Source organism: Bacidia gigantensis (genome assembly GCF_019456465.1).
Source record: "Bacidia gigantensis strain McMullin 20006 chromosome Unknown contig_180, whole genome shotgun sequence".
NCBI lineage: Eukaryota > Fungi > Ascomycota > Lecanoromycetes > Lecanorales > Ramalinaceae > Bacidia > Bacidia gigantensis.
Window position 1 is genome coordinate 2,722,846 of NW_025408596.1, and position 19,704 is coordinate 2,742,549.

At 48.8% G+C, this 19,704-nt stretch overlaps 7 protein-coding genes across 7 annotated transcripts; 4 read left to right on the top strand and 3 right to left on the bottom strand.

Annotated features, from left to right (window-relative positions):
- Positions 1-221: 221 nt before the first annotated feature.
- On the top strand, positions 222-3,944 carry KY384_003747 (uncharacterized protein; the record flags this gene model as incomplete). The annotated part of the gene is made up of 7 exons (XM_044812260.1): positions 222-346; positions 400-439; positions 496-1,498; positions 1,798-1,929; positions 1,985-3,477; positions 3,524-3,658; positions 3,708-3,944. 7 exons carry the CDS (start codon positions 222-224, stop codon positions 3,942-3,944), a joined length of 3,165 nt encoding a protein of 1,054 aa, XP_044671393.1.
- A 1,166-nt stretch (positions 3,945-5,110) lies between these two features.
- KY384_003748 (uncharacterized protein) lies at positions 5,111-6,302 on the top strand (the record flags this gene model as incomplete). Its single annotated transcript, XM_044812261.1, has 4 exons — positions 5,111-5,120; positions 5,173-5,533; positions 5,594-6,053; positions 6,108-6,302. 4 exons carry the CDS (start codon positions 5,111-5,113, stop codon positions 6,300-6,302), a joined length of 1,026 nt encoding a protein of 341 aa, XP_044671394.1.
- Positions 6,303-7,523: 1,221 nt separating this feature from the next.
- Positions 7,524-9,164, top strand: KY384_003749 (uncharacterized protein; the record flags this gene model as incomplete). Its single annotated transcript, XM_044812262.1, has 1 exon — positions 7,524-9,164. One exon carries the CDS (start codon positions 7,524-7,526, stop codon positions 9,162-9,164), a length of 1,641 nt encoding a protein of 546 aa, XP_044671395.1.
- Positions 9,165-9,283: 119 nt separating this feature from the next.
- On the bottom strand, positions 9,284-10,375 carry KY384_003750 (uncharacterized protein; the record flags this gene model as incomplete). Its single annotated transcript, XM_044812263.1, has 2 exons — positions 9,284-10,027; positions 10,082-10,375. 2 exons carry the CDS (start codon positions 10,373-10,375, stop codon positions 9,284-9,286), a joined length of 1,038 nt encoding a protein of 345 aa, XP_044671396.1.
- A 259-nt stretch (positions 10,376-10,634) lies between these two features.
- Positions 10,635-12,080, top strand: KY384_003751 (uncharacterized protein; the record flags this gene model as incomplete). Its single annotated transcript, XM_044812264.1, has 2 exons — positions 10,635-11,062; positions 11,111-12,080. The coding sequence occupies 2 exons, from the start codon at positions 10,635-10,637 to the stop codon at positions 12,078-12,080; spliced, it is 1,398 nt and encodes a 465-aa protein (XP_044671397.1).
- Positions 12,081-12,544: 464 nt separating this feature from the next.
- On the bottom strand, positions 12,545-14,593 carry KY384_003752 (uncharacterized protein; the record flags this gene model as incomplete). Its single annotated transcript, XM_044812265.1, has 1 exon — positions 12,545-14,593. The coding sequence occupies one exon, from the start codon at positions 14,591-14,593 to the stop codon at positions 12,545-12,547; it is 2,049 nt and encodes a 682-aa protein (XP_044671398.1).
- A 1,337-nt stretch (positions 14,594-15,930) lies between these two features.
- On the bottom strand, positions 15,931-17,335 carry KY384_003753 (uncharacterized protein; the record flags this gene model as incomplete). Its single annotated transcript, XM_044812266.1, has 2 exons — positions 15,931-17,086; positions 17,163-17,335. 2 exons carry the CDS (start codon positions 17,333-17,335, stop codon positions 15,931-15,933), a joined length of 1,329 nt encoding a protein of 442 aa, XP_044671399.1.
- Positions 17,336-19,704: the final 2,369 nt, after the last annotated feature.

The window sequence follows — 19,704 nt, forward strand, 5'->3', positions numbered from 1 at the left end:
AGTATTCTGACCAATTATTCTCCAAAAGATCGAAGACCTCAGCTACTGTCATAATGGAGAAAAATGATTTTGATGTTGCTGTATGCCAGACGGAGCGAGACTTTCCTTCAATGGACCCTGGGAAATCGATCTTGACATGGCATAGCAGCGGATAGCATTCGCATTGCGATTCAATGTAGCCAAAATAAACAGTCAGAAGTTTCGTAGGAGAATCTGGGATCATGGGTAACTCAGAAGCAAGGACAATTGCACGGGCCAGACGGGGTAGCACTCGATCAAACTATAGGCAAGATGAGTACTCGTATGGAAATGCATCATTGCATCGCCGAGATTCCCAACAGAGCAAGTAAGTAGCGAAACATCTTTTGTCTTGTCAACATGACTGATAATTTCGAACAGTGCTAGTTTCGTATCAGATGTTGAAATGGCACATGATGAGGTTTGTCAACCATCGAGCACTAGCTCTCATTATCAAATTGAACATTTTCTTTACAGGTGTTTGCTGGTCCGATGTCAGAGAGTATTCCTTCGAGTGTTACGGGTTTTGCCCACCGGCGCCCAAGAACAGATTCTGTTACAAGCTTTACTTATTTCCAGGAAGACGACGAGTCTCCAGAGTGGTCAGAAGATCAAGCCGTAGTAGACGAAGACGACAGTATTTACGATCACTTTAAAGTCTCGCAGTCAAGATTTGACCATGATCTTGAAGTTGGGCGTACATCTCCGCAGGGACGTAAATCTTCTGCATTCTCAAGATCTTCTGTCGAGGACCCTTTACTTCTGCGTCGAGGCTCCACAAAATCTGAGGGTAGCGACTTTCATCATTCAGGACGCCACAGCCAAAAGATATATGTGATCAGCGAAGACTTGACCATCGCTATAGCTGGGTTCGGTACTAGGCCGATCGGATTTGCGATCTATGTCCTTTTATGTGTAGCCACACTTGGCTCGGGCTATCTTGCAATGAAATGGCTTCCTAGCTGGAAAGTACGCTTAATCGGCTTTTCAAACCCATTGCGAAGCTGTGACTGGGTCGTGATCGAGGTAGGACCGCCAGATCGCCACTTTAGGTCGAGGAGCTCAGCTAAAGGCCATCAGAATCAATGGGGTGAGATGACTGTCCAAAATATAACCCGAACGTCCTATGGTTACCCCCTCTCTACTGTTTTCGGCCCATGTTATTCAAAAGGTTCTTCATCGGATTACGATGAGGAAGAAGATCCTATTCTGTCCGAGATATGCTTCCTCGACTATCGCTTTGTGCGCTTGTGCTTTCATCCGTTCAAAGATAAATTCATACTGTGTAGCAGTTGGACCGATCCTGCATGGACCAGCGTAAAGACAATGCGGATAGGCCTAGACATTGAAGAACGAAATCGAAGGGAGTTGGTCTTTGACAAGAATCTCATCGACATTCAGGAGAAACCCATGAGCCAATTGCTAGTAGACGAGGTTTGTCTTTGCCCCTTAACAGATCATTATTTGCTGAGAGCAGCAGGTACTTCATCCGTTCTACATATTCCAGATAGCGAGTATGATTCTTTGGTCTCTTGACCAGTATTACTACTATGCCGCCTGTATATTCCTCATCTCGATTGTCAGCATTACTACTACATTGGTGGAAACAAGCGCTGTGAGTTTTCCAGACCGTCATGTCAAGGACTTTTACTAAATTTACAGACACTGAAACGCTTGCGGGAGGTTTCGCGATTTGAATGCGATGTCAGGGTGCTACGCAATAGCTTCTGTACTTTATCACCATTTTAGTGATCATCTTCAGTTTCTGATATTGTGTAGGGCGTCAAGTCTCGAGCGACGAGCTTGTACCAGGCGATGTCTACGAGATTTCAGATCCCTCGTTGACCCAATTTCCTTGCGATAGCCTTTTACTTGCTGGAGATTGCATTGTCAATGAGAGCATGTTAACGGGTCCGTATCCGGTCCAGAAATGGATCATTTAAAGGAGAATCTAACAAAATATTAGGGGAATCCGTGCCGGTCGCCAAAATTTCAGCAACAAATGGCTCTCTCCACCTGCTCAAAGATAGCGCTACTTCAATGCATCCGGAATTGGCGAAACATTTCCTTTTCAACGGCACCAAGGTGATCAGAGCAAGGCGCCCTCAAGACGGGCAGGACGACGAAGCAATTGCTTTAGCAATTGTTATCAGAACCGGCTTCAATACTACGAAGGGCTCACTCGTAAGGTCAATGCTGTTCCCTAAACCCTCAGGCTTCAAGTTTTATCGTGATGCGTTCAGGTACATTTCTGTCATGGCTTGCATTGCAGCTCTTGGGTTCACGGCTTCCCTTGTAAATTTCATGAGGTTAAGACTAGCCTGGCACCTCATAATTGTCCGAGCGCTCGACTTAATTACTATCGTCGTGCCTCCAGCACTGCCAGCTACATTGACCATTGGGACAAACTTCGCTTTATCTCGTCTTAAGCGAAAAGACATCTTTTGCATAAGTCCGCAAAGGGTGAACGTCGCCGGGAAACTAGACGTCATTTGCTTTGACAAGACTGGAACCTTAACGGAAGACGGCCTTGACGTACTTGGGACTCGAGTGGTCAACAGTCCAGTCATGCGTTTCAGTGACATTTTCGAAGATGCGCAGACTCTTCTACCTGGCGCGGAGTACGAAAGGGATCCTACTGTTGATTATAGAGTACATCAAGCGATTCTATACACAATGGCTACATGCCACTCACTGCGCTCTGTGGACGGGGAGCTCCTCGGCGATCCTCTAGACTTAAAGATGTTTCAATTCACGGGCTGGTCTTTTGAAGAAATGGTACAAAAGACAGCTTCAGAGGATGGGGAAAATTCAGGCTCTGCGTCCTCGATTGCAAGGCCTCCCGTAGGCACTGACCCACGTCTAAGTAGCACCAAATCCTCGGAGGAAGTACCATTCGAGCTCGGTACGCTTAAGACATTTGAATTTGTATCAAACCTACGCCGCGCAAGTGTCGTCGTGGGTCAGTCTGGTACCACAGGAGGTGATGTATATGTCAAAGGTGCTCCCGAGTGTATGAGAGAAATCTGTAACAACAAAGGAGTCCCCAGCGACTTCGAGGACCTTCTGAGCTACTACACTCAAAGAGGCTATCGTGTCATCGCTTGTGCCTCGAAACATATCGATTCCCTTGATTGGCCGAAAGTCCAGAGGATGACGAGAAGAGACGCTGAGTCAAATTTGACATTTCTCGGATTCATCGTCTTTGAGAACAAGCTTAAAGACGCTACGACGGATACTATCGATGAACTTAACGACGCTAGAATTCGTGGGATCATGTGTACTGGAGACAACATTCTTACTGCCATAAGCGTTGCTAGAGAGTGTAAGCTGATCGATCGAAGCGCACACTGCTTCATCCCACACTTCTTCGATGGAGATTACAGAGATCCAAAAGCTCGATTGAAATGGCAAAGTGTGGAAAATACGCTGCTCGAGCTCGACGAGCACACCCTATTGGTAAGAACGTACTCTCTTGCACGTTCATGCTTGCTCATGACAATAGCCCATACCTGCTTCTACAGAGAACGACACGGCATATTCTGCAGACCCCATCAATGCTGACAATTATACGCTTGCGATTACCGGAGATGTGTTCCGATGGATCATTGAGTATGCAAACGAGGAGATAGTGAAAAGGGTAGGCTAACCCGCCGCCTTTGCGGGGATTTGAAGCTCACAGGTTTCAGATGCTTGTACAAGGACAAATTTTTGCAAGGATGTCACCAGATGAAAAACACGAGCTGGTTGAGAGACTTCAAAGTATTGACTACTGTTGTGGGTTTTGCGGCGACGGTGCAAATGACTGCGGAGCTTTGAAGGCTGCAGATGTAGGCATTTCATTGTCAGAAGCTGAGGCATCTGTCGCCGCTCCCTTTACTAGTAGGGTCTTCGATATTTCCTGTGTTCCAGAGACTATCAGGTAGGTCAATCCCCTTCCGAGATCGCTGATTGGCGGCGCTGATTCTTTTCAAGAGAGGGCCGGGCGGCACTCGTCACGAGCTTCTGCTGCTTTAAGTACATGAGCCTTTACTCTGCAATACAATTTATCTCGGTCAGCTTCCTCTACTCATTCGCCTCGAATTTAGGTGATTTCCAAGTGAGTAGTCCGATTACATTTTACGATTAGTTTTAATGCAATTAACAGTATCTCTTCATCGACATATTTTTGGTGCTTCCAGTAGCTATATTCAGTAAGTAAAGTATTGTCACTCAGAAGTTGCAGCAGCGCTGACTTTTCGTTAGTGGGGTGGACTGGGGCATATCCAACGCTGTCTCCCAAACGGCCAACTGCAAGTCTGGTATCACGCAAGGTTCTGACGCCGTTGATGGGCCAAATTGCACTCTGCCTCCTCGTACAAGCTATTGGATTCATTTCCGTCCGACAAAAAGCTTGGTATATTCCACCGGTTCTGGACACTGAGAATTCGAATATCGAAAATTCAGACAATACAACACTATTCCGCCTTTCAAATTTTCAATATATCTTTTCCGGTGTTGTGCTCAGCGTTGGGCCTCCTTTTCGTCAAACCATGCAAAACAATTGTGCGTATTTCGAGATTTGAGAACAAAGTTCGAACTGACGAGTGCCCAGTACCGTTCGTAGTTACAATCGTCGCGACATCGCTGTTCTGTGCATACCTGTTACTAGATCCAGCGAAATGGCTTTCGGGATTGATGCAACTAACACCTATGCCTCTGGACTTCGAATTCTTCATTCTGGTGTTGGCACTAGGAGGCTTTGCTTGTGCGTGGCTGGGGGAGAGGCGAACGTTTCCTCGCTTAGCTCAATACATTGGGAACTTGCAGGCCGTATTGAGACAGGGCAACAAGAAGAAGACGAAGAAGGAATATAAAATGATCTTAGCTGACATGCATTTGTAAACGCTATGGGTGATAACCCTGTATGTACCCGAATGACATCAATACCAACCGAATTCATAAAGTCTTTTTTTCCCGCCGTATTCGCATTCGCAAGGATCAATATCGTTAGGACCTAGATTATTGCATATACCAATGGGAATAGCATGGCCTTTTTAAAGTCAGCGACATTCACCTTGGAAGTGCAACTAGCATAAATCAAACCCCAGCCATGAGCTACGGTGCGTTGTCGAATTCACATAATTAATATAAATTATAGCTAAACTCACACAGACTGGATACTCGATGGAGGCTACCTCCCACAAGCAGCCATTCGATATGGCATACGCTATCAGCTTCGCGACCGTCTTCGAACGATCGATTCGACGTCTGTCGAAGAGGCCTACAAGAAGAAAATGACATACGTGAAGAGTCTCCGATCTCGCCCAATGGCCGTCGAGACAGCTACTGCTAATACTCAGCACTACGAAGTGGGCACGGGAGTCCTGCAAGCCTGCCTAGGTCCTAGGATGAAGTATAGCTCTTGCCTTTATCCCACTGGCAAAGAGACTCTAGGGCAAGCCGAGGTGGAGATGCTCGAGCTATACACCGAAAGAGCGCAACTCAGCGATGGAATGCGTGTTCTAGATCTAGGGTTTGAAAACGCTCGACCTGCGCGAATAGATACCTATGGCTGACCGATAGCCCTTAAAAGATGTGGATGGGGATCTGGAGCGCTCTACTTCGCTGAAATATATCCCAACTCGAAAATCACCGCGTTCTCAAACTCGAAGACGCAGAAAGAATACATTGATGGACAGGCTACCGCCAAAGGCCTTACCAACCTGCACGTTGTGACTGGAGATGTGGTGGAACATGAGTTCAAGTCTGAGTATTACGACCGTGTGATATCGATTGAGCTATTTGAGCATATGAAGAATTATGAGCTTCTCATGGGTAAAATCGCACGATCTCTGAAGCCTGGCGGCAAGCTTTTCGTACACATCTTCAGCAACGTTTCGACATCTTACGATTTTGACGGAGGTTGGATGAGCGAACACTTCTTCACTGGTGGTACCATGCCGTCTGCGGATCTGTTGCATTACTTCCAGAAGGACCTCGAGTTGCAAGAACAATGGTGGGTCAACGGAAAACACTATGCTCAGACTTGTGAGGTACGTTTCGTCCCAGATGTTCTCCGATCGCCTTGTTAAGTGGGACATATGCAGGACTGGCTCTCGAAAATGATAGATCACAAGGCGGAGCTCTGGCCGCATCTGGTGAATACTTATGGACCGAAAAACGTCGCTATGTGGTACTACAGATGGCAGATCTTCTACATGGCTTGCGCCGAGCTCTTTGCGTATGGAGGAGGAAACGTCTGGGGGGTATCACACTATCGGTTCCTAAAGGGACAACAATAGATAGGAGGATGGGTTTCACCCTGAAGTGATGAATATCGTTCTTTGCTGTACATATTGAAACGTATGGCGAGCAAATTGTGACTTAATGTTAATTGCGTTTCCTCATATCATTGTTGATTTAGAGCAGGCCCATGTGGATAGTTTCTGCTTGCCATATCCCCGACTTGTCTCAGCCCTGTACATCATGAGACTGTTCAATGGTCCCAAGGGTGTCTCCAGCCTAGTAGCGCCGCACCATCCTTCCTTGCCCGGTACATGAGCTAGACTTGTGAGTTCAGTCTTCCAGACAAGGGCGAAAGTACTTACGAAGAACCACATTGAAGTTCCCAAAGCCCATGCGGAGACTCGGTAAAATGGCCGAACCTAGATTTCGGAGGAATCTGTCAGTCGCTGGAGAGTTCTCTGGTGGACTGATGGAAGAGCTTACCGGATGAACGTGAATGGGATGACCTGGAAAAGGATTCTTGCCGTGGGCAGCGGGGCCGCCTGCCATGGTGTTGAGTCCTCTGACGAAACTGATAATAACATTTATGTTAGCATCGACACTCAAAGGATACGATTCCACATGTCAACTGACTCAGTATATCAATGAAACTTCATATTAGAGACTCATTTCGTTCAACGGAAGAGCACTGGGGTCACTTTTAGAATTGTGAATGCGGCGCGTTTGTAGTCGGGTAAAGCCGCGATTGAGATCTATGTCGATCATTCCTTCACTATTAAACACATCTTAATAGGAGCTTGACAACAGATCTTTCGTGTCCCTTCGCGCGGATATGTTCGCATCAGACATTATCTTCTCGCTCTATCGGATCCAGCATTGAAGCAGTTGCGCTCAGACATCGTTTGGACTACAACACGATTTCCTGCGCGCTCTCGTCGAATATGTGTATTCACCATAGAATTCTTCGAAATGAGAGGCAACTGAAAGATGGCGCTCGATGAGCCGTGTCAACTAAATTCCTTGCAATCGATCTGTGTGCAGCTGATCAGGCTCACGTTCTCCATACGATCATCAATCGTTACTGCTCAACGAAGCTGCTTGCGATTTCATCAAAAGTGATACCGACAGCTATGACCACTCCCAGCCGGGTCGTCAATCCTCAGACACCTAATGGTCAACTAGCTGGAAGCAAAAGACCTGGAGAGTCTCTTGAATTATCCCGAGATGGAACGACGAAGAGGTTCCAAGGGTGTTCCAGTATGAGACATTACACGCTCATGTCAAAGCTTGGTGAGGGTACCTTTGGAGAGGTCTACAAAGCAGAATCGAGGCGGACGGGTGAGATTATTGCCTTGAAAAAGATCGTTAGGCATCAAGAGAAGGATGGTTTCCCAGTGACAGCACTTCGTGAGATAAAAATATTGAAAATGCTCTCACATCCGAATGTACTCAAATTGGAAGACATGGCATTGGAGCATAGTAAAGCCAAGGAGGGTGCGAAGCCTCCGCCGGCTACGGTTTACATGGTAACACCATTCATGGATCATGACCTTTCTGGACTACTAGAGAATCCGACTGTTCATCTGACGGAAGCACACCTCAAATGTTATATGATACAGTTATTGGAAGGTACTGCATACCTCCACAAAAGTAAAATTTTGCACCGGGATATGAAGGCTGCAAATCTCCTAATAAGTAACGAGGGTATCCTCCAGATCGCAGATTTCGGTTTAGCCCGACCGTACGATGACCCACCGCCCGAGCCAGGAAAGGGAAATGGAGAAGCTACGAGGGGATATACGCAGATTGTTGTCACTCGTTGGTATCGGCCTCCTGAACTACTGCTTCAGCTTGAGAGGTATACACCCGCCATCGACATGTGGGGCGTGGGCTGCGTTTTTGGCGAGATGTTCCAGAAAAAGCCCATTCTACCCGGAAGCAGTGATCTAGACCAGGTAAATCGTATATGGACTCTCATGGGATCACCGACCGAAGAGAACATGCCCGGTTGGAGCACCTTGCGCGGGTGTGAAGGTATCAAAACATTCCCTAAGCGGCACAGCACACTGAACACCGCGTTCCGTGATCAGGGGTCGTTGTTCATATCGCTTCTCGGTGAACTCCTCAAACTTGATTGGCGTACTCGAGTGAACGCTATGGATGCCCTTCAGCATCCTTACTTCAGGTCAGAGCCTCTTCCTTCGAAGCCTGGAGACATCCCAGAATTCCAGGAGTCGCACGAGCTGGACAGAAGAAAGAACCGTGAGCAATTAATCAAGCCACCACCTGCTCCTGTTGGTGGAGCTGTCGGAATGGGTCATGAGAGCGAATTTGTGAACGGCAACGCACCCAACGGTTCCAACCAATACCCACCTCGGGGAACTTTCAAAGACCGTAGGCCTTATCCACCTCCACGGAACGGCTACGATCACCGTGACCAAGCGCCGTACGGCTCCAGAGTCCCGCCTCCGCCTCCTACTGGGGGTCCACAGTCTGAGCGTCGACCAGCATGGGAGAGAGGACCGCCAAATGGATTGCCCCCACGGCCGCCTGTTGACATACCTAGAGGAGGGCCAGGATATTCAGGTCCACGTCCTCACGACGGCCCAAGAGACAGAGGCCCTCCTAGAGAGCGGCCACCACCGTATGATGACAGTAGACCGAGGCCGAGAGGGGGAGGGGCCCCGCAAGTCGATACCTACATACCTTCGTATAGACCAAGAGACGAGGCACGTAGGGGTCGGGATGATCCACACCGAGGTAACGAGGACCCATATCGAAGAGATGACCGGGGGACCCAAAGACCGAGTGATAGGAGAGACTTCATGGACCGAGATGGAGGGAGACGGCGAAGCAGGAGTCCAGATCCTAGTCGAGACAGGGAGCGTGATCGAAATCGAGATTCTTTCAGGAGGTGACATACGCTATTATTGTCAATCATAGGAACTGGACCTTGCATATCTTAGACTTAGTAATCAACTTTGCATGTTGCAGGCCTTCCACATTATCAGATTCGCTATCATCATCGTCGTACAATTCACTCTCTCCTCTCTATTGGCATCCCCTTCCGCTCTTTAGCAGTGACCTTTCGTCTCCTCTTCTCGATTGCTTTATCTATCTGCTTCTCCTTCAAACCCTTGAATCTTTCCAGCAATGCCCGTTCCTTGATCTGACTCTTCTTCAGATGAAACGGCTTCTTCCCGGTCTTCATGACTTTCTCCTTCTCCTCCCTCCGATGAGTCCTCAGTACTTCCTGCTGCTGCTCTTTCGACTCCTCCGTCCGCTTTCTCGACTGCAAACTTAACAAAGCTTTCTTCATCTTCTCCCTTGCGTTCGCATCTTTAGTCTTGCGGAGTCCAGCTTCTAATTCCGCAATCTCCCCATCACGGTATGTGGAAAGGAAAGCATAGTTTCTCCTCACTTGTTCACGATTGACAGAGCCGCTGGTTCGCTCGAATCGTGGATCTCGGATGTCAGGGTGGTGGACGGGGATTGCAGAGCGCTTTCGCGAGACAGCCTTCTTGGAGGACAGCTCAGCTGGGGCGTGTTTTGACGTCCGATCAAAATCGCGAGTGTCTTTCTTCCCGGCACGGCGCTCAAGTGCTTCGATATCCTTTTCGTACTGCGATGATTGGGATTTGCGGCCGGCACTCCGGTTATGGTTGGTTCGTTGTGGATTTCCCAAGGTGGCCTGGGCTTTCGCTAGTGCACCGAACGAAATGGTTGCAACATCCTCATTTGGGAGCTCATTTACGTGCTCAATCGTTTCGCTTTGGACAGACTGTTCTTTTTCAGCACACGGTAGGTAGACTATCAGATGATCCTAATGACCCACATATGAAGTAGTGGACGATCCAGCGTGATCCTTTGCCTCGATCTCGTCTTCCGATGCACCGTCATCTGAATCAATCGGGGCGGCAACCGAGGGGTGACTTTGGTCTAGATCACCTGTCCCGTCGAGCGGATCTTCGTCCTCACTATTGCCCTTGTATGCATGGATTCGGCGAAATTGCTTAGGATAATCGTCATCAGCAAGAATAGCTTCATTATTTCCGTGCGCCACCTGCTGTTTCAAGCCAATAGGTGGCTCTGATCTGGCATCGGTGCCTACCCGCTTACGTTTTGCCATTACTGACGAGCTCGGTAGACAGGTTCAAAGTTCATGCAGACCTGTACCAATGAGGTGGTTAGGCTTCAGGGTTCGGGCCTCGTACCCGCTGCACGACATGCGGCTTGGCGTGCTATCGTTGGCTCATTGTCTTAAGCGTTTCTACACCGATTGCGCGCACCTTCAATGGCACATGTTCAAGCACCTTTTGTCCAACAAACGGGCGTCCGTTTGCAGCCCTCTGATTCCCATCAGAAGACGGTCTCTACCGACTCACAGTATGTCAATCGAGAGTACATTAGACTTTGAGTCCCTAAGTCTCGAAACGCCAACTCCAACTCCAAGAACCTATATACCGCCTCATAAGCGGCGTGGCCGAAAGACAGGGAGTTTCGTTCAGCATGATGATCAAGCGAAGCCTCCGTACCATCATGAAGCCAGCGAGGATCGCCCGTGGAGTTCTATTCCCTCGTACACTGCGCTGGACGTACCGCCGCTGGGCAGCTCAACCGCGCTTATTCGAAGTGGACGCGAGATCAATCCGCAGACACAAAGTATTCAATCATTTCCACCTAAAAGAAGTACCTTATGGCAACGTGATGTAGTAATTCCTTCCATTGAGCCAACGTCACATGTCACGAATCCAAATTCAAGATGGGCACAATTGTCTCGCTCGGAAGCTCAGAAGCGACAAATGGCAACTTCCGCGTAAGTGACCCTCGTTGAAACCGAAGAAAGATACTAGAATTCGTATAGGAGAGTCAAGAAGGGCTCTTCTAACACAGTAGATAGTGTTCGCCGTTCAAACCGGCTGAAAGACACTCAAACCATCGAAAAGCCGTCGAAACCGCATTTGGCCAGAAGCCTTTCTACCCCAATCCCTACGGCAGACTACCTTTCTCGTGTCACCAAACCGCCCCGCCACCTTCTCAATCCCCAACCTCTACTTCTTATCCTCGACTTGAATGGCACCCTCATCGCCCGCAATAGAATGACCCAGTATTATCGACCGCGCCTCCACCTCCCCGCCTTCTTATCCCATTGTCTCTCCAACTACAAGATCCTGATCTGGTCCTCGGCGACGCCGAGAAATGTCCAGTCTCTATGCAGCCAGCTCTTCGCGCCCGACCAATTAACCCAGCTTGTTGGGATATGGGGCCGCGACACCCTGGGTTTGAGCAAAGCTGATTATGTGGAGAAAGTTCAAGTGTACAAGAGGCTTGGAACAGTGTGGGCAGATGAGGACGTACAGAGGAGCTGCCCTGGATATACTGAGGGAAAGAGGTGGGGACCGTGGAATACGATACTCGTAGATGACAGTATGGAGAAGGCGAGGGGGGAGCCATGGAATCTTGTGCAGGTGCCGGAACTGGAGTTGGTGAAGGTCTTGGGAAAAGACGAGAGGTCAGAGAAGGCGGGCAAGAGAGGAAAGGCAGGGAAGAAGGGACAGGAAAAGAAGAGAGAAGAAACAGGGGTGGAGATACTGGAGGTCGATGTGCTAGCACAGGTCGTCGGATGGCTAGAAGAGGCAAGGATGTGGAGCGATGTCAGTGCTTTCAGCGCTGCGATGGGGAAACGGTTCGCTGTTGGGGCTGGGTGGATTTGGAATTGGGGCGAGGAAGTAAGCAACGTGGATAACAGGGTACCGAGCGTTGAGGAGAGTGATGAAGAGTGGAAAGGCTTTCGTGATGTAGAAGGTGGCGTGAAGCTTCCGATAAGACAATGATGTCTTCCTTCGTAGGAGCAATGGCGCTGAAAACGATGCCTGACTGCCATGCACCCTGCCAACATAGGGCAATGATGAATATATATGCCTGTTTCTGAGAACCATCGGCCTTGCAGACGATACTCCGTCCATTGCTCGTGTAGATTATAAACATTGAAACCTTTTCGCCCTGCTTAAAAATGCATTGACAATTTCGAAAAAAAGCTTTGAGACGACCGTCAGAGCCGATGCTCACCTGTATGCCATAATTCTGCTTCGTAATCATATCTCGCATTCATCCAGATCATCCCGAGGAAAAACATATCATTCCCCGTAACTCCCATACCCCTCGAGCTCTTGCTGATGTCGGAGTCTCTCATTGAAAACACTCGCAGAACTACAGAAGACATAAATGTCAGTAACGTCATGGCCAAGCTGTTAGATCGATTGGGCTTCCGAGGACTGATCGACTCCCTTCGTTTGAACTAAAACTTTCTTGTGTGACTCCTGGCCCCTAGCGCCGGTCGGGACGTCTTTTGGATTGCGTTAGATGGTTTGTTACTGCCGATTTTGGAAAATCCTTGTAGAATATCAAACCCCCCAAAATCGTCAGGCTCCTCGTCATCTGAAAAATTGATATAGAGATCCTCTTGTGGGAAGTCTTCAACTGTGCTGCCAAAGCGAAGTGGGGACCTATTGGACTTCTGTTTGAGAGGTGATTCGTAGTCTGGTAACCTTAAGCAAGGTGGTGAAACTCTGTTGATGCTTGTGCCAGTGATGTCTGCGAGGATGTTGGAAGATCTACAGGCTTGATCAGATCGTCGAATGGAATGCTTTTGTTGTGAATTCATGGGTGGTCGTTGCGCCATGTCATCATCGATATCGTTGAAAATACTGAATCCAGCATCAAGACTTTGGTCCGAGCCAGGTTGGTTGTCCTCCGCAATTTTGAAAGCAGGGCTATAGAAATTGTCGCCCATGGCATGCTTCTGAGGTGAACCAATAAGATCCCTAATCTTGTTGCGATGCATGCGCAAATTAGTGTTGGGAGATACTGATGGTGCAGGTTTCAATGGAAACTTCAATTTCGCAGCTGGTGTAAGAGGAGGTGGCATCAAGGCAGTGTCTAAAGATCTCAATGGCGATGAAGAGACAAGTGAGGGGGTGGCCTGCTTCATGAATGATCGGACCCTATTTGGGCTGATATCATGGGAAGAGGAACGCATGCGGGCGATTTCCTCTTCAGCACGTCCTCGCTTGACTTTTTGACGACTAAGGTCAAGCCTAGGAAGTTTGGGCTCAGGGTGAGGGCGTAGCGCAGACGAGTCTAGAGAAGAAAAATATCCACTGTCATCCATGTCTGCGTGTTTACGTTTGCGCGCCCGGGGTTTCGAAAAGGAAGAAAGATCAAGGTCAAGTCCAGGGGAGGGGGTATCCTCTCGGATCTCTGGAAGCAGTGGCGGCGACGAGCATATCTCCTGTAAAGGGGACGATTGAGGCCTTGCGGCCTCGGAAAGCGTCAGGATATGTGCCTCCTCATCTGACGAAGAAGGCGCATCTGAGGCTGGGACAGTCGCATCCGAAGAAGGCTCTTTAGTCTGAGTCTTTGCTTCAGCATTCGGCTTTGACAAAGCCGGTAGCTGAGGGCCTGAAGTACAGGCTTCGCTAGATGGTTGCTGGGAGAGACTCTTCTGGCTAGCACCAGATGATGAAGCTGGCCGCCGACCTCCTTTCTCCTTATTGATGAATTGGGACTCCCACCCAGGCTTGATAGCCCAGTAGTGACCCTTCCCAGGATCCTCTTTGGGCCGGTCTTTCTTGATGAAGGCCTTGTTTAGGCTCAAGTTGTGACGAATGCTATTTTGCCAGCCGCCATCGGTTGCCCTTCGATAGTGAGCAAAGGAGTTTGCGATCCACTTGTATATGTGAGCCAGAGTCAACTTGCGCTCAGGAGACCGCAATATTGCCATGCCGATAAGAGAAGCATAGCTATACTGAGGTTTACAGCCATCATCTTCTACGATTGGCAGACTTTTTGGATCTGGTAGCTCGGACTGTAGGTCCTCTGCCCGCGCCTTCTTCACACTATGCTGATGTGGCGTTCCCGTGATTGGAAATGATCTCTTTAATGTTGGCTGAAGGCCACAAGCGGGGTCAGGAAACTCGGCTATGTTTTCATTGTGTAGGAAAGGAGCCCTATTTTCTTTATCGGCTGCGCTACAAGCAGGAAATGCATTGAACATCGGCCGGAGAGGATTCTTCGGTGCAAAGTACATACTGAATGTTGGCTTCTTCGAGGGTGAATCCGTTCTGAAAGCTGAAGGTCGAGGGGGAGGAAAGGAAACGTTGAGGTTGGTGATGTTGGCCTTGGGAGGGGAGGTGCTCAATTGGCGAAAAGGTTTAAGTGGGGACCGACCACTTGAACCGGAAGAGGGTGGGTTGAAAATGATATCGTGACTTGCTGGCAATGCAGATTGCATGGCTTCTTCAATAAAGATTGATCCATGTAGGCTTTCTGAGCCTTGCGACGGCATGGGAGCTTGGTTAGCGCCGGCCACATCTTCGAAGATCTGAATGGGACGCGTCGGCGCCATCGACAACGGAGGTCAATCGGAATTTCAAGGGCGCTATGTGGTTCAGACGCTCTTTTGACGCGTAATTCTCAAATTTTTGAATGTTTTGACAAAGGTGGTAGTCCTTGTTGGACCGACTGCTTCTGCGTTATGGCTGGGGCAACCTCACATTGCTAAGTCCGATGGCCACTGCCCAAGATTGCGTATGCGACACAAAGCGGAACTTGAACAATTCAGTTGTCTTTGAAATTACCAGAGACGGAGATGTCAAGCGGTCATGTGACGCGACCCAGGATGTCTAGGTGTCAGAATCTGCCGAGCTGAGAGGTGTCAGCAAAGTTGTTTTGCTGGGAAAATATTCTTCTGGAAAAGCGCAATGGTATGTCATGTAATGAGCAGCCAGGTTGGAATAGCAAGTTGATGCTGAGAAGAGAATGGTCAGCAAAGTCGTTCAAGCAAATGGTCGTTGAGGTGAATGAAGGGCAAGTTCCAACACCGCCTGAAGAGGCAAGAGAGGTGAAAGTGCGGGGCCTCTACCACTTTGGGTTTGGTGGCCTTCCCTCTATTATCTGCCAATTCCAAGTGCTCAGGTTTGAGAGCTCAGCACCTTGATTTCACAACTGTGGGTATTGGTAGACTATGAAGCGTTTGATTTGAAGAGTTACAGTAGGGGCAAAGGAATTTGTTGGCTCTTATCACTCCTTGCGCTGCCTCCGAACGCGTTCTCTACGCGCCTTCAGAGCCAACCGTCACTCCCCCATGACCGCCCCTTCGAAGATCGCTACGTCAAAAAGCCCCAGCTATAACTGGATCTTGAGTTTCCTCAACATTCGAGCGCCTAATCAACGACGTCTGGTGCTTTGGTAGGTCTCAAGATTCGGAGATGCCTAAATCGATACATTTATGGTGCACTGAAACTCTGCTTGAATAGTTGGACGACAATCTGATCCAGCAGACTGACAGTCTCACTGCGCGATAGACCTCTCACAAGTCTCTGTAGTATCCTCTCGCAATGTAATCGCATTTCGTCTTTGTATTAAGTAAAAGCCCGCAGCGCTATATCCAGCAGCCAATGTAGCTCCTTTCTTAATGTCCCAACCTGTTGAACCCAGTGCAAATGCCTTCATCTAGGCCCCAATTCTTGCCTCACGACTCCACGCTTGCCTATTCAGCATACCTTTCCCGGGCTCACAACTTCAAAGCGGGTTCCTTCGTTTGCAGCTCGGCGATCAGCAATTCATGACCGAGTACCGAACCCGAATAAACTGACCCGTCATCATCGAAAGCATTACGGTAGATCATGAGTGAAAAAGCTCCCATGCCCTGGAGCATAAGCCCAGGAACTCCTCCTTCTTTCTTCTTTGCGTTTCTGGACTATCAATACCCATTCCGAAAGGACCCCTTCGTTCTCTCGTATCAGGACCACTACCGAGCGGCGGTGTGCCCATGTCACGCTCGTACTCGTTGCGAGGTCGTCTTCTACCACTTCGGAGCGCCTCGCCATTCAAATGGCTGTAGGATTGCCTGTGTGACGTGGCTCCAGCTTGTGTTGGTGGTGTCGGCGGCGTAGGTGGGTGGTTGCTCCTGTAGTGGATCACTTTAGGCAGCAGTTCTTCCCTGCCATGGGTTATCTCTGCAACGTGCTCATCCGCCGATAGATATTCTCTGTCTCTACTTGTGAGTGGAGGATGTGATGAAGGGGGTGGTTGACCAGGTGAGGGGAAGGTTGGTCGATGGTTTGAGTGGGATGAGTTAGAATTAGAATTAGAATGATAGTGTCCTTCTTTTCGCGGCATACCGAGCCCTTCTCCCGCAAAAACGTCAGAAATAGGGGGCAATCGGTTGGAAGTTTGTGTAGCGGGTACGTGGTGGATGTGAGAGGTGTTTGAGAGATTTGATGGTTGATTGGCTACATGTCGAGTCATAGGATGAGGTTGATGTCTTCCTGTGAACGTCTGGTTCAGCGGCGCGGATTGAATGACTCGCTCGTTGGCAAATTGCTCATGCGACGGTGGAACGATTGATAGTCCATTTGGCGGCCTCTTCTTTGACGTCGAGGGAGTTTTCATGCCAGCTCCGAACGGATTATCAGTCGTGTTCCTTCCATCCGAGTCGACAGGCTTGGCAGTTTTCTGTAGTCTTGACTCGATAATGTGTCTTTGCTGGTCGCGAACTGATATACTCCGCTGCAATTGCTGCTGCATGGTCGGATCTTGGGTCTGGAATCCAGGTGATAAGCAGGCGAGTCCGACGTCGTGCATTGCCATTCCTCCACTCTCTCTCGATGTCAGCGGCGCCGAGGGCTTCGCGGAATTCGACGCTTGATTCTGTGTGTTACTCGATGATAGATCTAGCTTGCGTGGACGGTGCCGCGCGGTCGCGGGGACTTCTGGTGACGAAGGTGGCTCTCTCTTGACAATGATTTTGGGATTGCCATGTCGCGATCTGATCAGGCTGTGGTTAGCATGCACAGGAGGCAAGAGCAGCCTCGGATTTGAGGGAGAGGAGAGAGACAGAGATGCGAACGTACGACATAGGTGATCGTTTACCATCTGGGGTGAGCTTCTGCTTTGCCGCACCATCATTTATGACTATTGAAGCATTTGGAGACGTCGTTCTCGGCGCGTCTGAGGGCACACTCCGCTCGGGCTGGTTGGGCGACGATCTTGCCTGTAGAGAAGGCTGAGGAGAGGAGGTCTCCATTGATAGCTGGGAGGTCACGGCGGCTGCCATGATCAGTCACGATGTCGACGGTCGGCCGTCGCTGGAATACGGGAACAGCGATGACAGAGGACAAGTTGAGGAGAAGGTCACAGATGGAGTTAATGAAACGGTTAAGAATAGTTCTCTTGAACGAGGTTGTCACTAGTTGCAGGCCTGTGCCGCGCAAATAGGCGGAGGGGCTTTGTGTCCTTCTGCGGCGTTTCACCAGAGAACGAAAATCGCGATAGCCCTTTCGGGCCGACCGCTAGCTCCGATCCGGTCTAGCCCTTCGTTTTCCGACCTTGCACTCTCCGTCATTCGTTTACGTGCGTATGTACCTACAGGCTACAGCTCGATAACTGAATTATTCATCATTTTCGAGCCGGGGCCCGTATACCGGACGGATTGCATACGTGTTTGAAATTGTTGTTAGGGATTTCGATACAGGGGCAAGTAAAGATTATTCCCAAGACGCTGTTATTCCATGCTAACCTTCATCTTACTTTGGTATTCTATGAGTATGCTTGCCAGTTGCCACAGTTCTCTGTGCAACGATATGGGACAATAGTAGTTTCCAGACAGGAATCCTGACTCGAAAGCTTGACAGATGCCTTGCTCGAGACAAAGCTGAGGCTGACTGAGGGGAGGCGTTACCCAGTAGCAAACGAATTGATCATTGATTGCCAACCGGCTCAACGAGAGACTTCCCTCTAGGACCGTTGTAGCCCTCTTGATGCTTCATCTTCCTTGTAATGCGGCGCTGTGTAGAGACTCGAAACAAACGCGTGGCACTGGATCCATCTTCATGAAACATAACATCCTCTTTGTGTTTCACTCACTGGGCAATGTCTTACTGCCTCACTCGGAGAAGTTTGATAGTTGGCTGTGGGAAAATTACAGCACTCCCGAAGTATTGCTTTGCCCATGTATTAATTCTCCGAACATGGTAGTTCTAAGGTAGCACCAGGTACCTTAGTATCTAATCTCACCCGATTGGTTTCGAGGCTTGGCGCTGCATCTCAATTCCCTCAAATCCGCTCCCACGACAACGAGTGAAGGTCGCTTCATGGCGGACACTCTAGATCATAGTACGTTCGCACCTGATGATCACGATCCCACCACAGACGATCAATACCTCTCAATCAACAACAGTGGAATACGGGTGGTATGATTATTTGGGGCTGACTTTCATCCTTAAGCTTAATTATGTCTTAGTTACCAGGGGAAGCGACACAGCAGCATCATTTGAATTCGAGAATGAAGACCACACATTGGGCAACTCATTAAGATATATGATAATGAAGAAGTACGATAAAATTAATCCTTCTGATGTTGGATATAGATATTTGAGATTAACGACGAAGCAGCCCCGAGGTCGAGCTTTGTGGCTATTCTATTCCGCATCCCTCGGAAGCGAAGATGAATCTAAGAATCCAAACCTATGGTATGTTATCAAGAAACTTATGCGTGGCTGTTGAACGCGTAATTGAATTGAACCAGATGGGACCACAGTCTACGACGTTCTTGAAAAAGGCTTCGATGACCTAATGGATCTTTGCAATGTGGTAATAGAAGAATTCAAGGGAGCGAGGAACACTTTTGATATTGAGCAAGTGGCCCAGGATTCTCAGTCGTGAATATCAAGAAATGTAGGAAGCCTTAGATGGGCATCGCGGGAGGCGTGAGGAGCAAATCAAAGCATCTGCAACTGAATGTTGTAATATGTACATTTCCGTGTCTGACATCAATTACGACCCTGAAACATCTTTAGTGGTACACATATGACGCTCAAGAACTACGAACCTCAAGAAACCCTTGCATGAAATTGGCTGGTAGCCTCGCAGTCGGATTCTCTTCTTCTCGAAAGTATTTCAAAACGTGCGATATCTGTTTCCAGAAATTCAATGTTTCCTAACAAGCTCAGAGTTAGCTCCAATGATGCCTGTGCTGGCGGAACTCAAGACTGGTAGGATTCTCTATAGATTGATAGTAGGAGTAATACCTGATACTCCATATGACATTGTGCAATCAGCATGTTCACCACTGGAAGCTTGTTCACGTATCGATGTCGCTCGAATTCTTGTCGTATTTTGGTTCGTATCTTCGAGACTGGCATGTTGAGAGAATACATGGTCTGAACCTCAGGCGCCTAATCCATATCTCTTAACCTCAAGACGCCTGACGCCCATACCAGGGGATACCAACGGATCTCAGCCATTGTCTGTAAGCGTGCGTTACCCTTTGCTTGGCCTCAGGCCAGCTTTTAGCTGGCCGCTGTTAGCATTGATTTCTATGTAAATGAGTCAAAGCTTACAAGCGCGCGTCGTCTGTGCGAGATATGTTGCGTTGATCACCATGTTGCCATGGGA